The following is a 24,033-nucleotide window of genomic DNA, read 5'->3' on the forward strand; positions in this document are numbered from 1 at the left end:
ATCAGCAGGAATTCTACAGGGTGAGTATTGATAACAGTGATCAGCAGAGATCTACAGGGTGAGTATTGATAACGGTGATCATAGAGAAGATTTTCACAGGGTGAGTATTGATAACGTGATCAGCAGAAGATCTGAGATACGTGCAAAGAAGAGAGGATAATTGATAACGTGATCGCAGGAGAATCTACAGGGTGAAGTATTGATAACGTGACAAGCAGAAGATATCTACAGGGTGAGTATTGATACGTGATCAGCAGAAGAGATCTACAGAGGTGAGTATTGATACGTGATCAGCAGAAGAATCTACGGGTGAGTATTGATACGTGATCAGCAAGATTCTACAGGGTGAGTATATGTACGTAGATCAGCAGAAAATCTACAGGGTGAGTATTGAAACGATCGCAGAAAGAATTGCCAGGGTGATATTGATAACGTGATCAGCAGAAGAATCTACAGGGTGAGATATTGATAAGTGATCAGCAGAAGAATCTACGGGTGAGTATTAACGTGATCAGTCAGAAGAATCTACAGGGTGAAAGTACTCACCCTGTAGATTCTTCTGCTGATCACGTTATCAATACTCACCCTGTAGATTCTTCTGCTGATCACGTTATCAATACTCACCCTGTAGAATCTCCTGCTGATCACGTTATCAATACTCACCCTGTAGAATCTCCTGCTGATCACGTTATCAATACTCACCCTGCAGAATCTTCTGCTGATCACGTTATCAATACTCACCCTGTAGAATCTCCTACTGATCACGTTATCAATACTCACCCTGTAGAATCTCCTGCTGATCACGTTATCAATACTCACCCTGTAGAATCTCCTGCTGATCACGTTATCAATGCGGCGCTGGTCTTATGAATGTTTCATTTTCGAAAGCGTCTACATGTGTGTGCACGATGTTGTGGTAACCTTGTGACCCTTGACCCTAGTCCCTGGCCAGCCCCAGAAGAAGCAAGCCAACCTGCAGCCGGATCACAATCGGAAACAGTACAAACAGATCATGAATAAACTTTTCCGGCGGAAGGGGTTGACGGGCCAGCAAGGGGGGGAGATGAGGAGTGACTACAGCTCATCCTCAGACGGAGAAGGGGACAGCTTTACATCCCTCTCCCCTGTCACTAACCCGGTCCCTGACCCTGAACCTGCCTCGCCAGAGTACAGGGTATGACAGGACACATTTCTTCTCTTTGCTTTCTGTTGTTGTGACTATGTTACAGTGACGTGTGTCAAGATGTTTTAAATGTACAGTACCAGTCAGAACTATTGGACACACCTACTCAATTCCAGGGTTTTATTTTCTTTATTTTTACTATTTTCTACATTGTAGAATAATAGTGAAGACATCAAAACTATTAAATAACACATATGGAATCATGTAGTAACCCGAAAAGTGTTAAACAAATCAAAATATATGTTATATTTTAGATTCTTCAAAGTAGCCACCCTTTTACCTTGATGACAGCTTTGCACACTCTTGGCATTCTCTCAACCAACTTTCCAACCGTCTTGAAGGAGTTCCCACATATGCTGAGCACGTGTTGGCTGCTTTTCCTTCACTCTGCGGTCCAACTTATCCCAAGCCATCTCAATTGGGTTGAGGTCATGACAGTGTCACCAGCAAAGCACCATCACACCTCCTCTTCCATGCTTCACGGTGGGAACCACACATGCAGAGATCATCCGTTCACCTACTCTTTAAAAAAAAAAGATTATTTAACCTTTATTTAACCAGGTAGGCCAGTTGAGAACAAGTTCTCATTTACAACTACGACCTGGCCAAGATAGAGCAAAGCAGCGCGACACAAACAACAACACAGAGTTACACATGGAATAAACAAACACACAGTCAATAATACAGTAGAACAAATATATATACAGTGAGTGCAAATGAGGTAAGAAAAGGGAGGTAAGGCAATAAATAGGCCATGATGGCGAAGTAATTACAATGTAGCAATTAAACACTGGAATGGTAGATGTGCAGAAGATGAATGTGCAAGTAGAGATACTGGGGTGCAAAGGAGCAAGATAAATAAATAAATACAGTATGGGGATGAGGTAGTTGGATGGGTTATTTACAGATGAGCTATGTACAGGTGCAGTGATCTGTGAGCTGCTCTGACAGCTGGTGCTTAAAGCTAGTGAGGGAGATATGAGTCTCCAGCTTCAGTGATTGTTGTAGTTCGTTCCAGTCATTGGCAGCAGAGAACTGGAAGGAAAGGCAGCCAAAGGAGGAATTGGCTTTGGGGGTGACCAGTGAAACATACCTGCTGGAGCGTGTGCTACGGGTGGGTGTTGCTATGGTGACCAGTGAAATATACCTGCTGGAGCGCGTGCTGCTATGGTGACCAGTGAGCTGAGATAAGGAGGGGCTTTACCTAGCAGAGACTTATAGATGACCTGGAGCCAGTGGGTTTGGCAACGAGTATGAAGCGAGGGCCAGCAAACGAGAGCATACAGGTCGCAGTGGTGGGTAGTATATGGGGCTTTGGTGACAAAACGGATGGCACTGTGATAGACTGCATCCAGTTTGTTGAGTAGAGTGTTGGAGGCTATTTTGTAAATGACATCGCCGAAATCGAGGATCGGTAGGATAGTCAGTTTTACGAGGGTATGTTTGGCAGCATGACTGAAGGATGCTTTGTTGCGAAATAGGAAGCCGATTCTAGATTTAATTTTGGAATGGAGATGCTTAATGTGAGTCTGGAAGGAGAGTTTACAGTCTAACCAGACACCTAGGTATTTGTAGTTGTCCACCAATTCTAAGTCAGAACCGTCCTGATTATTGATGCTGGACGGGCGGGCAGGTGTGGGCAGCGATCGGTTGAAGAGCATGCATTTAGTATTACTTGCATTTAAGAGCAGTTGGAGGCCACGGAAGGAGTGTTGTATGGCATTGAAGCTCATCTGGAGGGTTGTTAACACAGTGTCCAACGAAGGGCCAGAGGTATACAGAATGGTGTCGTCTGTGTAGAGGTGGATCAGAGAATCACCAGCAACGAGAGCGACATCATTGATGTATACAGAGAAGAGAGTCGGTCCAAGAATTGCTTCACGGTGGGAACCACACATGCAGAGATCATCTGTTCACCTACTCTGCGTCTCACAAAGACACGGCGGTTGGAACCAAAAATCTCAGATTTGGACTCATCAGACCAAAGGACAGATTTCCACCGGTTTAATGTCCATTGCTCGTGTTTCTTGGCCCAAGCAAGTCTCTTCTTATTATTGGTGTCCTTTAATAGTGGTTTCTTTGCAGCAATTCGACCATGAAGGCCTGATTCACACAGTCTCTTCTGAACAGTTGATGTCTTTTGCGTGAACTCTGTGAAGCATTTATTTGGGCTGGAATTTCTGAGGCTTGTAACTCTAATGAACTTATCCTCTGCAGCAGAGGTAACTCTGGGTCATCCTTTCCTGTGGCGGTCCTCATGAGAGCCAGTTTCATCATAGCGCTTGATGGTTTTTGCGACTGCACTTGAAGAAACGGTCAAAGTTCTTGAAATGTTCCACATTGACTGACCTTCATGTGTTAAAGTATTGATGGACTGTCGTTTCTCTTTGCTTAATTGAGATGTTCTTGCCATAATATGTACTTGGTGTTTTACCAAGTAGGGCTAACTTCGGTATACCACCCATCCCTAGTCACAACAGAACTGATTGGCTCAAACACATTAAGAAGGAAAGAAATTCCACAAATTAACTTTTAACAAGGCACACCTGTTAATTGAAATGCATTCCAGATGACTACCTCATGAAGCTGGTTGAGAGAATGCCAAGAGTGTGCAAAGCTGTCATCAATGCAAAGGATGGCAACTTTGAAGAATCTCAAATATAAATATAAAATATATTTTGATTTGTTTAACACTTCTTTTTTGGTTACTACATGATTCCATGTGTGTTATTTCATAGTTTTGATGTCTTCACTATTATACTACAATGTAGAAAATAGTACAATTTATTTAATTTTTTTTAGTTGAATGAGTAGATGTGTCCAAACTTTTGGCTGGTACTCTAGGTTGCAGCTTGATTCCATGTATGAAACAGTCCCATTGTCAGTGAACTGATCCAGTTAGAGGAAGGTCTTCACTAATAATAGTCACATGCATTTTAAACAAAGACTTCTTGGGCATGTCTCTCCATCTCGATGTTCCTACGTCTTGTATCTAATAAGGGAAAAGTGAAGGTATTAAGTTGTGGTACTCTTCCATCTTCCCAGGGGTACAATTCCATCCTGCGTCGGGCCAGTCGGGAACGAGGGGATTCTGGTCAGAGGGCTCGGCTCAGCCCTCTGGTTCTACTGCTGGACGGGTCACTGGTGGGGGAACTGGACACTGTTCAGAGGGCCATGCAGGAGGTAGGGGGCAACTGGACACTGTTCAGAGGGCCGTGCAGGAGGTGGGGGGGAACTGGACACTGTTCAGAGGGCCGTGCAGGAGGTAGGGGGAACTGGACACTGTTCAGTAGGGGCCGTGCAGGAGGGTAGGGGAACTGGACACTTTCAGAGGGCGTGCAGGAGGTGGGGGAACTGGACACTGTTCAGAGGGCCGTGCAGGAGATGGGGGGAACTGGACACTGTTCAGAGGGCCGTGCAGGAGGTAGGGGGAACTGGACACTGTTCAGAGGGCCGTGCAGGAGGTAGGGGAACTGACACTGTTAGAGGCCGTGCAGGGGTAGGGGACTGACACTGTTCAGAGGGCCGTGCGGAGGTAGGGGGAACTGGACACTGTTCAGAGGCCGTGCAGGAGGTAGGGGGAACTGGACACTGTTCAGAGGGCCGTGCAGGAGGTGGGGGAACTGGACACTGTTCAGGGGGCTGTGCAGGAGGTAGGGGGAACTGGACACTGTTCAGAGGGCCGTGCAGGAGGTAGGGGGAACTGGACACTGTTCAGAGGGCCGTGCAGGAGGTAGGGGGAACTGGACAATTCAGAGGGCCGTGCAGGAGGTAGGGGGAACTGGACACTGCTTCAGAGGGCCGTGCAGGAGGTGGGGGAACTGGACACTGTTCAGGGGGCGTGCAGGAGTTGGGGAACTGGACATTGTTCAGGGGCCGTGCAGGAGGTGAGGGGATGGGTGCAGGAGGTGAGGGGGATGGGTGCAGGAGGTGAGGGGGATGGGTGCGGAGGTGAGGAGGATGGTAGTGGAAAGGAGGTAGAGGAGGATGGGTGCAGGAGGTAGAGGAGGATGGGTGCAGGAGGTGAGGAGGATGGGTGCAGGAGGTAGGTAGGATGGTGAGGAGGTGAGGGATGGGTGCAGGAGGCGAGGAGGATGGGTGCAGGAGGCGAGGAGATGGGTGCAGGAGGTAGAGGGAGGATGGGTGCAGGAGGTATGGGGTTGGGTTGCAGGAGGTGAGGGGGATGGGTGCAGGAGGTGAGGGGGATGGAAGTGCAGCGAGAGTAGAGTGAGGATGGGTGCAGGAGGTAGAGGAGGATGGGTGCAGGAGGTAGAGGAGGATGGTTGCAGGAGGTGAGAAGGATGGGTGTAGGGGTTGGGTGCAGGAGGTAGGGTCTGTTGTTGACCCAAATAAAGCATTCAGTGTGTGTTGACAGCAAGCATGAGATTCACCCCTGCGTGGTCTGTGACCTGTAGATGAGTGACCCGAGCCAGCCGAACGACGAGGGCATCACAGCCCTCCATAACGCCATCTGTGGAGGTCACTACAGCGTGGTGGACTTCCTGGTTCGTATAGGAGCCAACGTCTCCGCCCCAGACAGCCACGGATGGTAACTTCATTATCGTCTGCCCTTTTAACTGGCTTATGTCCCTGTTAGCTTCCTTCTTCTACATAATAATGGCACCCTGCTGGCCATTATTCCTTATGGCCAGCAGCGTGCCATCCTGCATCCCACTTTCTGACATTGCCCTGTGTAGGGTGCCGTCTTTCGGATGGGACGTTAAACGGGTGTCCTGACTCTCTGTTGTCACTAAAGATCACATGGCACTTATCGTAAGAGTAGAGGTGTTAACCCCGGTGTCCTGGATAAATACCCGATCTGGCCATCATACCATCATGGTCACATAATCATCCCCAGCTTACAATTGGCTCATTTGTTCCCCATCTCCTCTCCCCTGTAACTATTCCACAGGTCGTTGCTGTAAATGTCAACGTACCTGGTAAAATAAGGGTTACATTTATTTTTTTTAAAGAAAAAATAGTACATTCTAGTCCCGAATACTTCCCCTCCCTTATAACGTGCTCTTTCATTGACCAGTCCTATTTTCCTTTACTGTCCCCTCCCTCTGTTGCTGTCCCTGTTTTGGGTCATATTGTGTCATTATGCGTTGTGTTTAGTCAGATCGGGTTGTTTTGTTCACATAGTGTTGTTGTTGTTGCTCTGTACCAGGACCCCCCTCCACTGTGCAGCATCCTGTAACGACCTTCCTCTCTGTCAGTTCCTGGTGAGGAACGGAGCAGCTGTCATGGCGGTGACGGAGAGTGATGAGGCCACAGCCTCTCAGAAGTGTGACCCGTACGCTATGGGCTTCGAGGAGTGTGAGAGCTTCCTCAGGGGTAGGAGGAACTAGACAGGGGTGCCCTCTTTCTCCATAACTATTTTTAGGAGTGGGGCAGTCCCACATCTGTTATTGAACAGAAACAGTCGAAGACATCGAGTCAACGAGCAGTGGTCTGGATTCTAACCCATGCTGCCTCTGGCTTACATGACTGCCGGGGTCATCCACTCAAACCACTAAACCACATAGACCACTTTATCCAGAACTATTTGCACTCTGTGTCGAAACCTTTTCTGAAAGTGTTAGAAAAATCGTTGGTCGTGTGTGTGTGTGTGTGTGTGTGTGTGTGTGTGTGTGTGTGTGTGTGTGTGTTGTCAGGTGTGGAGGAGGCGATGGGTGTGGAGAACAGCGGGGTGCTGTATGCCCTGTGGGAGTACCCTTCCCAGGAGGCAGACGAGCTGGGCTTCAGAGAGGGGGACATGGTGACTATCCTCCAGAAGCCGGATGGGGTAGATTGGTGGTGGGCATCACTTTGTGGCCGAGAGGGATTCATACCTAACAACTACTTTGGGGTAAGAGACAATAAGTTTAGATTCATTTGATTAGTTGTCTCCTCCCTTATCAATCAGTAAAGGTCTGACTGTTCCCCTTCAGGGACAAATTCCAGGATAACTTTCACATATCCTGAATTTAAAAAATCTATTTACCTGGTGGCAAGGCAGTTTCCTGGTCCTGAGATCCCACAGGGTCGCACATATTTGTTCTAGCCCAGTACTAAAACAGTTTCTGGTTTGTTTCTGTTCTGAACTCAATGTTGACTTTCCTTCTCTCTCTCTCTCTCTCTGTCTCTCTCTCTCTGTCTCTCTCTCTCTCTAGTCTCTTCTCTGTTTCTCCTTCTCTCTCTCTGTCTCTCTCTCTGTTCTCTCTCTCTGTTTCTTCTTCTCTCTCTCTCTGTCTCTCTGTCCTCTCTGTCTCTTCTCTGTCTCTCTCTGCTCCTCTCTCCTCTCTCTCTCTTCTTTCTGCTCTGTCTCTCTCTGCTTCTCTCTCTCTCTGTCTGTCTCTGTCCTCTCTTCCATCTCTCTCTTTCCTTCTCTCCTCTGTCTCTTTCTTTCTCTCTCTCTCTTTCTCTTCAAATTCCTTTTCTTCGTCAGCTGTTCCCTAAAGTTCGTCCTAAGTCCCTTGCTAGACTCCTCACCTCAATCAGCCCTCGCCCCACCGAATGGCTGGAACAGGAACTGGAGCAGAAAACTGTTGTGAAGACCTGGGAGGAGAAACCACATTACGCAGGTATATACCTTTGTTCCTTTGTCCTGCCTGATTTCACTAAGAAGTGAAGTAGAATAACAGGACATGAGTCACTATAGTGAGACATAGCAGTACTAGACGGGTCAGTGATTTATTACTGATTATACTTCGTTCAATGGTTCTCAATGTGTCACTATTCATTTATGAAGTCTGATTTTATTGGTATATAAAACCTCTCTGTCTCTGTCTCTCTCTGTCTCTCTCTCTCCCCTGTCTCTCTCTCTCTTCTCTCTGTCTCTGTCTCTGTCTCTGTCTCTGTCTCTGTCTCTGTCTCTGTCTCTCTCTCTCTCTCTCTCTCTCTGTCTCTCTCTCTCTCTCTCTCTCTCTCTGTCTCTCTCTCTCTCTCTGTCTCTCTCTCTCTCCTCGTCTCTCTCTCTCTCTGTCTCTCTCTCTGTCTCTGTCTCTCTCTCTCCTCTCGCTCTCCTTCTCTCTCTCTTCTCTCTGTCTCCTCTCTCTCTCTGTCTCTCTCTCTGTCTCTGTCTCTCTCTCTGTCTCTCTCTCTGTCTCTCTCTCTCTGCTCTCTCTCTCTTCTCTCTGTCTATCTCTTCTCTTCTCTTTCTTCAATGCTTCTTTAAGTAAATGTCAATTGCTAGCTACTATATGTTGTTATTGTTCTATGTAACGTTGATATATATTGCAGTTTTTAATTTTGTCAACATATCTATGACGAAAAGTATTCAAGGACCTCTTTTTTTTCTTTTTTCCCCTGACTAAAAACTATGATAACGAGATGAGACGCCCTGGGGGGGTGGGGCGGGGGGGGGGGTGGGGGGGGGGGGGAATCAAAACACAAGTATTAACAAATGACTTCTCATTTTAGTTGACGAAAATGTAACTAGACTTCCACGTAGACTAACGGACATTTGAACATAAAGCTCTTTCATCTGTTTTGTCCAATCCTAAGCATTGCGTGCAGAATATTTCATGCAATCCTCTCATTGGAAAAGCAACATCTTTCAGTACGCGATCTGATTGAGCTGATCTGCGCGGCCTCTCAGGCGGTCTCTTCAGTCACGCTTCAATCTTTAAGTGATGTGCTTCACTTGTAACTAACCCACTAGAAACAGTCATGTTTACTCTCTCTCTCTTACGTTTGTGTAGGCATAGCCGCGAGACCTTCACAACCCTAGCGTTGCAAGCCCCATGAGCCACACCGTCACAAACCACTTGCTGTCTCAATGTACTCCATTACTATATTGTACATTTTTGTTTTTTCACTTCACGGTGATGGTAAGTCTAACAGGTACAAACCGGTTCTGATTTTTTGCAACACAACAAAAAAAGGTACTTGAATAATTAACAACAGTATCTTGCAGGATTCAAATGTTGAAGGGTAAGAGTTGTTGCCCTGCCCCCTTTCTCTGTGATGTCATCTCTAATGGAATCCAGAAAAGAACTAAACCCTGTCCCCTTTCTCTGTGATGTCATCTCTAATGGAATCCAGAAAGAACTAAACCCTGTCCCTTTCTCTGTGATGTCATCTCTAATGGAATCCAGAAAGAACTAAACCCTGTCCCCTTTCTCTGTGATGTCATCTCTAATGGAATCCAGAAAGAACTAAACCCTGTCCCTTTCTCTGTGATGTCATCTCTAATGGAATCCAGGAAGAACTAAACCCTGTCCCTTTCTCTGTGATGTCATCTCTAATGGAATCCAGAAAGAACTAAACCCTGTCCCTTTCTCTGTGATGTCATTCTAATGATCGAAAAATAACCTTCCTTTCGTGATTCATCTCTAATGGAATCCAGAAAGAACTAAACCCTGTCCCTTTCTCTGTGATGTCATCTCTAATGGAACCAGAAAAACTAAACCCTGTCCCCTTGCTCTGTGATGTCATCTCTAATGGAATCCAGAAAGAACTAAACAACCTGTCCCCTTTCTCTGTGATGCATCTCTAATGGAATCCAGAAAGAACTAAACCCTGTCCCCTTTCTCTGTGATGTCATCTCTAAATGGAATCACAGAAAGAACTAAACCCTGTCCCTTTCTCTGTGATGTCATCTCTAATGGAATCCAGAAAGAACTAAACCCTTCCCCTTTCTCTGTGATGTCATCTCTAATGAATCCAGAAAGAACTAAAACCCTGTCCCCTTTCTCTGTGATGTCATCTCTAATGGAATCCAGAAAGAACTAAACCCTGTCCCCTTTCTCTGTTGATGTCATCTCTAATGGAATCCAGAAAGAACTAAACCCTGTTCTCAAATATTACAATCAAAAGGTATGGGCAAAGACACAAAACATCCAAATTAACATCAAATTAAATATTTTGTTCCTGATCAAATAAATATTGGAAAACAACCACTTTTTTTGTGCAGTAATATTAATGTACCATTCTTACAAACCACTTAATCAAAATATACATTAGTGTATTTACATAGGCTGGTCATCTAGGGTTTTGTACCTGTAGACTTTTCATCACCATGGTCCAGTATGAAAATGTATGCACTCACTACTGTAAGTTGCTCTGGATAAGAGCATCTACTAAAATGGAAAAATAATGAATAGACCATTTCAGTTTTCACGTAGAAGTAAGGTTGCAACCTGGCCTTTTACTGGTCCTGTAATAGAGAATCTAGATTACCTTTCAGCATCCCTCCTAGTAGAACAAGGCTTTCTGAATGTGCACATGATGGAAGTTAAAAGGTAGCCTTTATTATAGTCATTATTATAGTCATTATATTAATAGTCCACTATTATGTGACTGAGAATGGCTGAGACTAAAGAGAGGGAAGCTATGTGACTAAGATGGCTGAGACTAAGAGAGGGGAAGCTATGTGACTAAGAGGCTGAGACTAAGAGAGGGGAAGCTATGTGACTAAGATGGCTGAGACTAAAGAGAGTGGAAGCTATGTGACTAAGATGGCTGAGACTAAGAGAGTGGAAGCTATGTGACTAAGATGGCTGAGACTAAGAGAGGGGAAGCTATGTGACTAAGATGGCTGAGACTAAGAGAGGGGAAGCTATTGTGACTAAGATGGCTGAGACTAAGAGAGGGGAAGCTATGTGACTAAAAGATGGCTGAGACTAAGAGAGGGGAAGCTATGTGACTAAGATGGCTGAGACTAAGAGAGTGGAAGCTATGTGACTAAGATGGCTGAGACTAAGAGAGGGGAAGTTACTATGTGACTAAGATGGCTGAGACTAAGAGAGGGAAAGCTATGTGACTAAGATGGCTGAGACTAAGAGAGGGGAAGCTATGTGACTAAGATGGCTGAGACTAAGAGAGGGGAAGCTATGTGACTAAGATGGAGGTTTGTATGAACTGTTACAATAAAACAAGAGAAAATGACTAAAATAGAACTAAAATGACCGTGACTGAAACTAAGACGAATACAATTACTAAAATGGGACTAAGATTAAAATATATTTTAATCATAAATACTTAATCTACAAATAGGTGACAAAATGAACACTGAAATTATTGTATTGTTCTGTGTCAGAGGAAAAGGCTTGTTCGGGAGATGGACCAGGATCTGTTGTGGGTTTTATGTGTGTCGGTATCTGCGTGTGATGATTGTGGCTGTGCACATGCACTCGTGTGTGTCTGTACACATAAGTAGGTCGGTTGTTGTTTGAATGGGACTATGCTTTGAGCACAAGACCTCTAGTAGTGTTTTGATGAACAAATGTTTAACACTGAAAATAACAGTATGAAATAAAGCAAATGAACAATGTCTGTCTGGTATTTTCCTGTTCAATATATGGCTGTTTTCTGTATATACACTGAACAAAAAATATAAAACGCAACATTGTAAAGTGTTGGTCCCATGTTTCATGAGCTGAAATAAAATATCCCAGAAATGTTCCATACGAACATAAAGCTTATTTCACTCAAATGTTGTGCACTAATTTGTTTAAACCCCTGTCAGTGAACATTTCTCCTTTGCCAAGATAATTCATCCTCCTGACAGGTGTGGCATATCAAGAAGCTGATTAAATAGCATGGTCATTACACAGGTGCACCTTGTGCTGGGAACAGTAAAAGGCCACTCTAAAATGTGCGGTTTTGTCACACAACACAATGCCACAGATGTCTCAAGTTTTGAGGGATGGTGCAATTGGCAGAAATGTCCACCAGAGCTGTTGCCTGATTATTTAATGTACATTTTTGTCTCCGACGTCGTTTTAGAGAAGTTGGCAGTACGTCCAACCAGCCTTACAACCTCAGACCAGGTGTAACCACGCCAGCCCAGGACCTCAACATCCGGCTTCCTCCCTGGCGGCATAGTCTGAGACCAGCTACCCGGACAGTTGATGAAACTGTGGGTTTTCACAACCGAAGAATTTCTGCACAAACTGTCAGAAACCGTCTCAGGGAAGCTCATCTGCGTGCTCGTCGTCCTCACCAGGGTCTTGACCTGACTGCAGTTCAGAGTCATAACGGACTTCAGTGGGCAAATGCTCAGCTTTAAAGACCACTGGCACGCTGGAGAAGTGTGCTCTTCATGGATTAATCCTGCTTTCAACTGTACCGTGCAGATGGCAGACAGCCTGTATGGTGTCGTGTGGGCGAGTGGTTTGCTGATGTTAATGTTGTGAACAGAGTGCCTCATGGTGGCGGTGGGGTTATGGTATGGGCAGGCATAAGCTACGGACAACGAACACAATTGCATTTTATCGATGGCAATTTGAATGCACAGAGATACCGTGACGAGATCCTGAGGCCCATTGTCGTGCCATTCATCCGCCGCCATCACCTCATGTTTCAGCATTATAATGCACGGCTCCATGTCACAAGGATCTGTACACAATTCCTGGAAGCTGAAAATGTCTCAGTTCTTCCATGGCCTGCATACTCACCAGACGTGTCACCCATTGAGCATGTTTGGGATGCTCTGGATTGACGTGTAAGACAGCGTGTTCCAGTTCCCGCCAATATCCAGCAACTTCACACAGCCATTGAAGAGGAGTGAGACAACAATCCACAGGCCACAATCAACAGCCTGATCAATTATATGTGAAGGAGATGTGTCCCGCTCCATGAGGCAAATGGTGGTCACACCAGATACTGACTGGTTTTCTGAGCCACGCTTTTTAAGGTATCTGTGACCAACAGATGCATATCTGTATTCCCAGTCATGTGAAACCCATAGATTAGGGCCTAATGAATTCATCTAATTTGACTGATATCCTTTTTGAACTGTTAACTCATAAAAATCTTTGAAATTGTTGCATGTTATGTTTTTATATTTTTTGTCTGGGAATGAAGATATGCATCTGTTGGTCACAGATACCTTAAAAAAAAAATAGGGGTGTGGTTTAGAAAGACCGGTAAGTAACAACATCCGTGTTCGTGAGATTCTCCTCTTTCCATAATGGTCATAAAAGGTTTTTAGGAACTCAGTCAAATCTTTGAAATTGTTGCATGTTGCGTTTTATATTTCTGTTCAGAGTAGTTATAACCTGTAGACTTTAACTAGTTATAACCTGTAGACTTTAACTAGTTATACCTGTAGACTTTAACTAGTTATACCTGTAGACTTCAACTAGTTATAACCTACAGCCTTTAACAAGTTATAACCTACAGCCTTTAACAAGTTATAACCTACAGCCTTTAACAAGTTATAACCTACAGCCTTTAACTAGTTATAACCTACAGCCTTTAACTAGTTATAACCTGTAGACTTTATTCTGTTACAGTAACACGTATGTATCTCAGTGACTGCATCCCTTCAAGCTGTTTTTGTTGTCTGCTGCATCCCTTCAAGCTGTTTTGTTGTCTGCTGCATCACTTCAAGCTGTTTTGTTGTCTGCTGCATCACTTCAAGCTGTTTTGTTGTCTGCTGCATCACTTCAAGCTGTTTTGATGTCTGCTGCATCACTTCAAGCTGTTTTGTTGTCTGCTGCATCCTTCAAGCTGTTTTGTTGTCTGCTGCATCACTTCAAGCTGTTTTGTTGTCTGCTGCATCACTTAAAGCTGTTTTGATGTCTGCTGCATCACTTCAAGCTGTTTTGTTGTCTGCTGCATCCCTTCAAGCTGTTTTGTTGTCTGCTGCATCACTTCAAGCTGTTTTGTTGTCTGCTGCATCACTTCAAGCTGTTTTGTTGTCTGCTGCATGCAATACCCTTTACTATCCAAGTGGAGGGCAGTGTCCAAGCATTACACGCACAGAGTGAACGGAGAGGGAGAAGAGAGAGGAGAGAGAGAGAGAGGAGAGAGGAGAGAGGAGAGAGAGGAGAGAGGAGAGAGAGAGAGAGGAGGAGAGAGAGAGGAGAGAGAGAGAGGAGAGAGAGAAGAGGAGAGAGAGAGAAGAGGAGAGAAGAGAGAGAGGAGGAGAGAGAGAGAGAGGAGAGAGAGAGAAGGAGAGAGAGAGAGGAGAGAGGAGAGAGAGAGGAGAGAGAGAGGAGAGAGAGGAGAGAGAGGAGAGAAGAGAGAGGAGAGAGAGAGGAGAGAAGAGAGAGAGAGAGAGAAGGAGAGAGAGACGAGAGAGAGAGAGAGAGAGAGAGGAGAGAGAGAGAGAGGAGAGAGAAAGAAGGGGAGAGACAGAGGAGAGAGAGACAGAGGAGAGAGAGCGAGACAGGAGAGAGAGACAGAGGAGAGAGAGACAGACAGAGGAGGAGAGACAGACAGAGGAGAGAGAGACAGACAGAGGAGAGAGAGACAGACAGAGGGAGAGAGAGACAGACAAGAGAGAGAGAGACAGACAGAGGAGAGAGAGAAAGACAAGGAGAGAGAAGAGACAGGAGAGAGAGAAAGACAGAGGAGAGAGAGACAGAAGATTGAGAGAGAGTGAGAGTGAGACAGAGGAGAGAGAAAGACAGAGAGAGAGGAAAGACAGGAGAGAGAGCGAGACAGAGGAGAGAGCGAGACAGGAGAGAGAGAAAGACGAGGAGAGAGGGGAGAGATGGAGAGAGAGAGGGAATGATAAGAGGTGGAGAAATAAAGGGTGGATAGAAGGAAAGGACTATCTAAAAGTGTGTGTGTGAGAGAGAGATCTACTACAGCTCAGACAGGGAGGTAAATGAGTTTGCTGAGGTTATTGGAAAAACAATGAAAATAAAAATCAGAAATATTCTTCTTCATGAAAAGGAGCAAGAGAAAAATGTTTGACCTATTTTTCCCTAACCCCAAAACCCTGACCCCCAAAACCCTATCCATTAGTCTTAATATAGCATTCAAATTATTTTCAGGACCTGAAAAAAAAAGTCCTCACTTTCCAACAAGGTTATTGTTGTCCTACATTTTCAGGACATTAAGGGAAATGTTAGGACATTAAGGGAAATGTTAGGACATTGGGGTGAATGTTAGGACACGGGGTCCTGAATATAGTAAGGAAAACAAGTAACACACACACACCACACACACACACAACACACACACACTCACACTCACACAATGCTTCAGACATGTCCAAGCCCAGGGATGTGATGCAGTGAGGCATCAGACCCAGTGGTCATTAAACTTGTATTTTCTCCATTAACTATTGAAGACAACCTTCCCTCTCTTCGGTTGTCTTCGGCTAGAGTAGAGATGTCTGAACAACGCAGACATCTTTCCTGATGTATATTCAACTGGAACACAAGCTCAATTATTTAAACACAACAAAACAGGGGAGAAGGTGTGTGTGTGTGTGGTGTGTGTGTGTGTGTGTTGTGTTGTGTGTGTGTGTGTGTGTGTGTGTGGTGTGTGTGTGTGGTGTGTGTGTGTGTGTGTGTGTGTGTGTGTGTGTGTGTGTGTGTGTGTGTGTGTGTGTGTGTGTGTGTGTGTGTGTGTGTACATGCTGCTGTGATGATGATCTCAGGGTGACACACATAGCAGCCTGACTCGCTCAAAAATTAGGCCATTTGTGATTTTTGGTCTGTTTTAATGAAGGAAACTCCAATTCCCTTTTGGAGTTAACTAAATCAGAGGACCGCCCATGAGCACAGTTATGGTCTGGCGTCCTGGGAACAGGCCCTTTCTGCTCTTCGAATAAACCCCCACCCGGGTTTTCTATCACCAGACCAGCTACTCGATAACGAAGGGCCAAGGTTGAGAGGAACCCAGCTTACCTCGATAACGAGAGGGCCAAGGTTTGAGAGGAGACCCAGCTTACCTCGATAACGAAGGGCCAAGGTTTGAGAGGAGACCCAGCTTACCCTCGATAACGAGAGGGCCAAGGTTTGAGAGGAGACCCGCAGCTTACCTCGATAACGAGAGGGCCAAGGTTTGAGAGGAGACCCAGCTTACCTCGATAACGAGAGGGCAAAGGTTTGAGAGGAGACCCAGCTTACCTCGATAACGAGAGGGCCAAGGTTTGAGAGGAGACCCAGCTTACCTGCATAACGAGAGGGCCAAGGTTTGAGAGGAGACCCAGCTTACCTCGATAACGAGAGGCGCCAAGGTTTGAGAGGAGACCCAGCTACCTCGATAACGAAGGGGCCAAGGTTTGAGAGGAGACCCAGCTTACCTCGATAACGAGAGGGCCAAGGTTTGAAGAGAGACCCAGCTTACCTCGATAACCGAGAGGGCCAAGTTTGAGAGAGGAGACCAGCTTCCTCGATAACGAGAGGGCAAAGGTTGAAGAGAAACCATAAATCTAAGGTTTGAGTAGATGGCTGAATCCTTTAACCACGTGGTTAAACTCTTAGACACTATCGATACCGACGAAATAAGAACAAGTCTGATATTAATTACTAGTCTGCGCCTAGGAATTCGGTATCATTGAACGCGAAGTCCGACAACCGCCGAAACATCTATCCTATAACGACATGAATGAATGTCACTCTGAACTATCCATTTCTAACCACGACAGAGAGAGACGGCAGACAGACTCTCCAACAGAAACTAACTTTTCAACAGAGATCCCGACGACACACTGAGCGTAAATATATAATTTGATTGCAATTGTTCCCGAATGAGTGAACGTTCATGTGCGAAGGATTAGCATTTCAATTGTTATAATATATCACTCTGTCTAACAAGCCGCCAATACCGGTTTAGCCCACTAGGGCACATCCCCCTATCATTTCTTTGTAACATATCTTTTTGTTTGTTTGTTTGGACTGCCTGGTACGGCAACTGCTCCGCCCACAACCGTAAGGCTCTCCAGAGGTAGTGAGGTCTGCAACACGCATCACCGGGGGCAAACTCCCTGCCCTCTAGGACACATACACCACCCGATGTCACAGGAAGGCCAAAAAGATCATCAAGGACAACAACCACCCGAGCCATTGCCTGTTCACCCCGCTATCATCCAGAAGGCGAGGTCAGTACAGGTGCATCAAAGCAGGGACCGAGAGACTGAAAAACAGCTTCTATCTCAAGGCATCAAGCTGTTAAACAGCCATCACTAACATCGAGTGGCTGCTGCCAACATACTGACTCAACTCCAGCCACTTTAATAATGGGAATTGATGGAAATGTATGTAAAAATGTATCACTAGCCACTTTAACAATGCCACTTAATATAATGTATATGTATTATACTGTACTCTTATCATCTACTGCATCTTGCCAACTCTTTATGTAATACATGTATCGACCTAGCCACTTTATGTTTATATACCCTACATTACTCATCTCATATGTATAGACTGTACACTATACCATCTACTGCATCTTGCCTATGCCGTTTTGTACCATCACTCATTCATATAGCTTTATGTACATATTCTTTATCCCTTTACACTTGTGTGTATAAGGTAGTAGTTGTGGAATTGTTAGGTTAGATTACTTGTTGGTTATTACTGCATTGTCGGAACTAGAAGCACAAGCATTTCGCTACACTCGCAATAACATCTGCTATGCTAACCATGTGTATGTGACAAATACAATTTGATATGATTTGTGTGTGTGATGCATTTCTGTGAATTACTTAGTTAGTAAATAAATGATTTTAAGACAATTGATGTATGGATGACTCATAGTGAAGACTGGGTTCGTGCAGATAAACCAACAATTTACTACGTTTGGAATGAGACTAACGTGAGGTAAATAATAATTCATTAGTTCGAAGACTAATTGAGCAGATATTAAAATAACTGAAAGTTATATTAGGAAAATTTTAACTTTGTAATCTGAATATTTTCCTTGGTGCACCGACTTCCTAGTTATTTACAGTTACATGATCAGTTTAATCGCGTAATAATAATTACAGAGTTATTTGATATATAAGTCTTCAGTTTTAATGATGCCAAAGACATGACACTGTTCTGGACTTGGGGACTGTGAAGAGACCTCTGGTGGCATGTGTTGTGGTGTATGTATGGGTGTCTGAGCTGTGTGCCAGTAGTTCAGACAGCTCGGTGCATTCAACATGTCAATACCTCTCATAAATACAAGTAGTGATGAAGTCAATCTCTCCTCCAGTCTGAGCCCAGGAGAGATTGACATGCATATTATTAATGTTAGGTCTCTGTGTACATCCAAGGGCCAGCCGTGCTGCCCTGTTCTGAGCCAATTGCAATTGTCCCTCTTTGTGGCACCTGACCACACGACTGAACAGTAGTCCAGGTGCGACAAAACTAGGGCCTGTAGGACCTGCCTTGTTGATAGTGTTGTTAAGAAGGTAGAGCAGCGCTTTATTATGGACAGACTTCTCCCCATCTTAGCTACTGTTGTATCAATATGCTTTGACCATGACAGTTTACAATCCAGTGTTACTCCAAGCAGTTTAGTCATCTCAACCTGCTCAATTTCCACATTATTTATTAGAAGAGTTAGTTGAGGTTTAGGGTTTAGTGAATGATCTGTCCCAAATACAATGCTTTTAGTTTTTGAAATATTTAGGGCTAACTTATTCTTTGCCACCCATTCTGAAACTAACTGCAGCTCTTTGTTCAGTGTTGCAGTCATTTCAGTCACTGTGGTAGCTGACGTGTATAGTGTTGAGTCATCCACATACATAGACACTCTGGCTTTACTCAAAGCCAGTGGCATATGGTTAGTAAAGATTGAAAAAGCAAGGGGCCTAAACAGCTGCCCTGGGGAATTCCTGATTCTACCTGGATTATGTTGGAGAGGCTTCCATTAAAGAACACCCTCTGTGTTCTGTTAGACAGGTAACTCTTTATCCACATTATAGCAGGGTGTGTAAAGCCATAACACATACGTTTTTCCAGGAGCAGACCATTACATTTACATTTACATTTAAGTCATTTAGCAGACGCTCTTATCCAGAGCGACTTACAAATTGGAAAGTTCATACATATTCATCCTGGTCCCCCCGTGGGGAATGAACCCACAACCCTGGCGTTGCAAGCGCCATGCTCTACCAACTGAGCCACACGGGACCGTGTGTCAAAAGCCGATAATGTCAAAAGCCGCACTGAAGTCTAACAAAACAGCCTCCACAATCTTTTCATCATCAATTTCTCTCAGCCAATCATCAGTCATTTGTGTAAGTGCTGTGCTTGTTAAATGTCCTTCCCTATAACTGTGCTGAAAGTCTGTTGTCAATTTGTTTACTGTTTACCATTGTATCTGGTCAAACACAAGTTTACTAAGAGTTGGTAACAGGCTGATTGGTTGGCTATTTGAGCCAGTAAAGGGTGGATTACTATTCTTAGGTAGGGGAATGAATTTTGCTTCCCTCCAATCCTGAGGGCATACACTTTCTAGTAGGCTTACATTGAAAATATGGCAAATAGGAGTGGCAATATCGTCCACTATTATCCTCAGTAATTTTACATCCAAGTTGTCCGACCCTGGTGGCTTGTCATTGTTGATAGACAACAATACTTTTTTCACCTCTTCCACACTCACTTTACGGAATTCAGAATTACTATGCTTGTCTTTCATAATGTGGTCAGATATACAGTTGAAGTCAGAAGTTTACATACACTTAGGTTGGAGTCATTAAAACTCGTTTTTCAACCACTCCACAAATGTCTTGTTAACAAACTATAGTTTTGGTAAGTCGGTTAGGACATCTACTTTGTGCATGACATAAGTCATTTTTCCAACAATTGTTTACAGACAGATTATTTAACTTATTATTCACTGTATCACAATTCCAGTGGGTCAGAAGTTTACATACATTAAGTTGACTGTGCCTTTAAACAGCTTGGAAAATTCCAGAAAATGATGTCATGGCTTTAGAAGCTTCTGATAGGCTAATTGACATCATCTGAGTTAACTGGAGGTGTACCTGTGGATGTATTTCAAGGCCTACCTCCAAACTCAGTGCCTCTTTGCATGACATCATGGGAAAATCAAAAGAAATCAGCCAAGACCTCAGAAAGAAAAATTGGAGACCTCCACAAGTCTGGTTCGTCCTTGGGAGCAATTTCCAAACGCCTGATGGTACCTGTACAAACAATAGTACGCAAGTATAAACACCACGCGACCACGCAGCTGTCATACCCCTCAGGAAGGAGACGCGTTCTGTCTCTTAGAGATGAACGTACTTTGGTGCGAAAAGTGCAAATCAATCCCAGAACAGCAAAGGACCTTGTGAAGATGCTGGAGGAAGCAGGTACAAAAGTATCTATATCCAGTAAAACGAGTCCTATATCGACATAACCTGAAAGGCCCCTCAGCAAGGAAGAAGCCACTGCTCCAAAACTGCCATAAAAAAGCCAGACTGCAGTTTGCAACTGCACATGGGAACAAGGATCGTACTTTTTGGAGAAATGTCCTCTGGTCTGATGAAACAAAAATAGAACTGTTTGGCCGTAATGACCATCGTTATGTTTGGAGGAAAAAGGGGGAGGCTTGCAAGCCGAAAAACACCATCCCAACCGTGAAGCACGGGGGTGGCAGCATCATGTTGTGGGGGTGCTTTACTGCAGGAGGGGCTGGTGTACTTCACAAAATAGATGGCATCACGAGGGAGGAAAATGATGTGGATATATTGAAGCAACATCTCAAGACATCAGTCAGGAAGTTAAAGCTTGGTCGCAAGCCATAAGACTCCTGAACAGGTAATCAAATGGCTACCCGGACTATTTGCATTGTGTGCCTCCCCCCAACCCCTCTTTTTTAAGCTGCTGCTACTCTCTGTTTATCATATATGCATAGTCACTTTAACTATACGTTCATGTACATACTACCTCAATTGGGCCGACCAACCAGGGCTCCCGCACATTGGCTAACCGGGCTATCCGCATTGTGTCCCGCCACCCACCAACCCCTCTTTTACGCTACTGCTACTCTCTGTTCATCATATATGCATAGTCACTTTAACCATATCTACATGTACATACTACCTCAATCAGCCTGACTAACCGGTGTCTGTATGTATCCTCTCTACTGTATGTAGCCTCTCTACTGTATGTAGCCTCTCTACTGTATATAGCCTCGCTACTTTTATAGCCTCGCTACTGTATATAGCCTGTCTTTTTACTGTTGTTTTATTTCTTTACTTACCTATTGTTCACCTAATACCTTTTTTGCACTATTGGTTAGAGCCTGTAAGTAAGCATTTCACTAAGGTCTACTACACCTGTTTTATTCAGTGCACGTGACAAATAAACTTTGATTTGATTTGAAATTTGGTCTTCCAAATGGACAATGACCATAAGCATACTTCCAAAGTTGTGGCAAAATGGCTTAAGGACAACAAAGTCAAGGTATTGGAACGGCCATCACAAAGCCCTGACCTCAATCCTATAGAAAATGTGTGGGCAGAACTGAAAAAGCGTGTGTGATCAAGGAGGCCTACAAACCTGACTCAGTTACACCAGCTCTGTCAGGAAAAATGGGACAAAATTCACCCAATTTATTGTGGGAAGCTTGTGGAAGGAAGGCTACCCGAAAAGTTTGACCCAAGTTAAACAATTTAAAGGCAATGCAACCAAATACTAATTGAGTGTATGTAAACTTCTGACCCACTGAGAATGTGATGAAAGAAATAAAAGCTGAAATAAATAATTATCTCTACTATTATTCTGATATTTCACATTCTTAAAATAAAGTGGTGATCCTAACTGTCCTAAAACAGGGAATTTTTACTAGGATTAAATGTCAGGAATTGTGAAAAACTGAGTTTAAATCTATTTGGCTAAGGTGTATGTAAACTTCCGACTTCAACTGTACTTGGATGTGTAGTGTCAGCGTTTGTTGCTGGCATGTCATGCCTAAGTTTATCTTGTCAATGAAGAAGTCATTAAAGTAGATTGTCAATATCAGTGGGCTTTGTGATGAATGAGCCATCTGATTCAGTGAATGATGGAGCTGAGTTTGCCTTTTTGCCCGAAATAGAGACATAAAAAGGAGTTGCTCCGAAGCTTTTTACTCTCATTCTTTAATGTCATTTATCTTGGTTTCATAGTGTAGTTTCTTCTTCTTTTTTATTCAGTTTAGTCACAGGATTTCTTTGACAATCGGGTTGCGCAGCCAGACTTATTTGCAATTTGTTTTGCCTCGTCCCTCTCAACCATACCATTTCTCAATTCCTCATCAATCCACGGGGATTTAACAGTTTTTATTATCATTTTCTTAATGGGTGGGTGCTTATTAGTAACTGGGATAAGCAATTTCAGAAATGCGTCAAGTTCAGCATCTAGTTTCTTCTCATTACACACCACGAACCAACGAATATTCTTTACATCAACAACATAGGAATCACTACATAACTTATTGTATGACCTCTTAGACACTATATGAGGCCCAAATCAAATGTATTTATATAGCCCTTCTTACATCAGCTGATATCTCAAAGTGCTGTACAGAAACCTAGCCTAAAACCATGTTGATGATTTCATTCCTGTGCTGTTTGTAACTACCCTGGTAGGTTGACTGATAACCTGAACCAGGTTCCAGGCACTGGTTACAGTTTGAAGCTTTCTCTTGAGTGGGCAGCTTGATGAAAGCCAGTCAATATTTAAATCACCCAGAAAATATACTTCTCTGTTGATATCACATACATTAACAAGCATTTCACACATGTTATCCAGATACTGACTGTTAGCACTTGGTGGTCTAGAGCAGCTTCCCACCAGAATGGACTTTAGGTGAGGCAGATAACCCATATTACTGGTAGGTAGAGTAGACTGAGTCAGGCTGGTAGGTAGAGTAGACTGAGTCAGGCTGGTAGGTAGAGTAGACTGAGTCAGGCTGGTAAGTACAGTAGACTGAGTCAGGCTGGTTGGTACAGTGGACTGAGTCAGGCTGGTTGGTACAGTAGACTGAGTCACGCTGGTAGGTAGAGTAGACTGAGTCAGGCTGGTAGGTAGAGTAGACTGAGTCAGGTTGGTTGGTAGAGTAGACTGAGTCAGGCTGGTAGGTACAGTGGACTGAGTCATGCTGGATTACATTGGCGGCGGGTTAGGTGAGAGACTGAGTCAGGCTGGTAGGTACAGTGGACTGAGTCATGCTGGTAGATACAGTGGACTGAGTCATGCTGGTAGATACAGTTAGACTGGAGTTCAGGCTGGTAGGTTAGAGTAGACTGACTTGTGGGGCGTGTCCTCTGTTTAACCCTCTCTCAGATGCTTTCTCAGGTCCACATATCCACAGCAGGAAACAAACAGGTACACATAGTTTACCACAGTGTAACTACACCTATATGTACACTGTAAGTTACCTGTAAGTTACTCAACAACAACAAAAAGGTACAGTATGTTACCGTAAATTCCAAAGAACAGTTTTTACTGATGAACTGTAATGTACTGTTTTTTTTATTTTTTATAATATGTTTATTATTTTCCAATAAAAATAAAGTAAAAAAGACAGCAATACAAACAATGACATTCATTGTACTGTTGAATGGGATGGCCAGTTTGAGGACAAAACAAAAGTTAACTCACACATACACAAAATAAAACAAAATCCTATTAGGTGGTACATGTATAAGAAGACACGATATAGTCATTACAAACAGTGTAGTTCAGCCAAAAATAAATATTGAGTGGATACAGCACAGAGTAGCAGCAGATCGTCAGCCCAGTTATGAACGGGGCTAGACCATTTATCCAGTATCGGCTGCCATATTTTGTAAAACAATGGACTTCTATTGAGGGTGTTGTATCGAATCTTTTCCATATGGATTACATTCCCTAAATCCCGTAACACAATTTCAAAGGTAGGTACAGTCTCCAATTTCCAAAATTGCAATATGAGCCTTTGGCTAATAGAGTACACAGAGAGACAGCTTTCCCCTCCTGGTTATTCCCATCAACTGTACCAAACAGAGCGATCAATGGGTCTGGGCTAGAACTCTATCAAAGGCCTTAGATAAGTAATCAAAAATGAGAGCCCAGTAAGCATGTAATTTAGGGCATGTCCAGAATAAGTGGTCAACGTCCCTCCTCCTGCTTGCACCTCTCACACAGTGGTGAGGTGTCCGGGAATATTTTATGCAGTTTTACTTTTGAGTAGTGTAACCTGTGTATCACCTTAAA

At 44.0% G+C, this 24,033-nt stretch overlaps 1 protein-coding gene and 1 long non-coding RNA gene across 2 annotated transcripts in view; both read left to right on the plus strand.

Moving 5' to 3' along the window:
• LOC112074890 (protein phosphatase 1, regulatory subunit 13 like) overlaps window positions 1-8,173 on the plus strand; it is a 9,664-nt gene extending 1,491 nt beyond the window's left edge. Inside the window, exons 4-9 of the mRNA XM_070440707.1 lie at window positions 942-1,174; window positions 4,229-4,366; window positions 5,599-5,732; window positions 6,354-6,520; window positions 6,841-7,034; window positions 7,614-8,173. Coding sequence (XP_070296808.1) covers window positions 942-1,174; window positions 4,229-4,366; window positions 5,599-5,732; window positions 6,354-6,520; window positions 6,841-7,034; window positions 7,614-7,796 — 1,049 coding nt within the window. The 3' untranslated portion in view covers window positions 7,797-8,173. The remainder of the gene's footprint in view (window positions 1-941; window positions 1,175-4,228; window positions 4,367-5,598; window positions 5,733-6,353; window positions 6,521-6,840; window positions 7,035-7,613) is intronic.
• Window positions 8,174-9,501: 1,328 nt separating this feature from the next.
• LOC139025571 (uncharacterized) lies at window positions 9,502-11,443 on the plus strand. The gene is made up of 2 exons (XR_011477169.1): window positions 9,502-10,452; window positions 10,608-11,443. It is a non-coding gene; the product is annotated as an uncharacterized lncRNA (long non-coding RNA).
• The last annotated feature ends 12,590 nt before the right edge of the window (window positions 11,444-24,033 follow it).

The sequence above is a fragment of the Salvelinus sp. IW2-2015 genome, unplaced genomic scaffold (assembly GCF_002910315.2).
Source record: "Salvelinus sp. IW2-2015 unplaced genomic scaffold, ASM291031v2 Un_scaffold2869, whole genome shotgun sequence".
Taxonomy (NCBI): Eukaryota; Metazoa; Chordata; class Actinopteri; order Salmoniformes; family Salmonidae; genus Salvelinus; species Salvelinus sp. IW2-2015.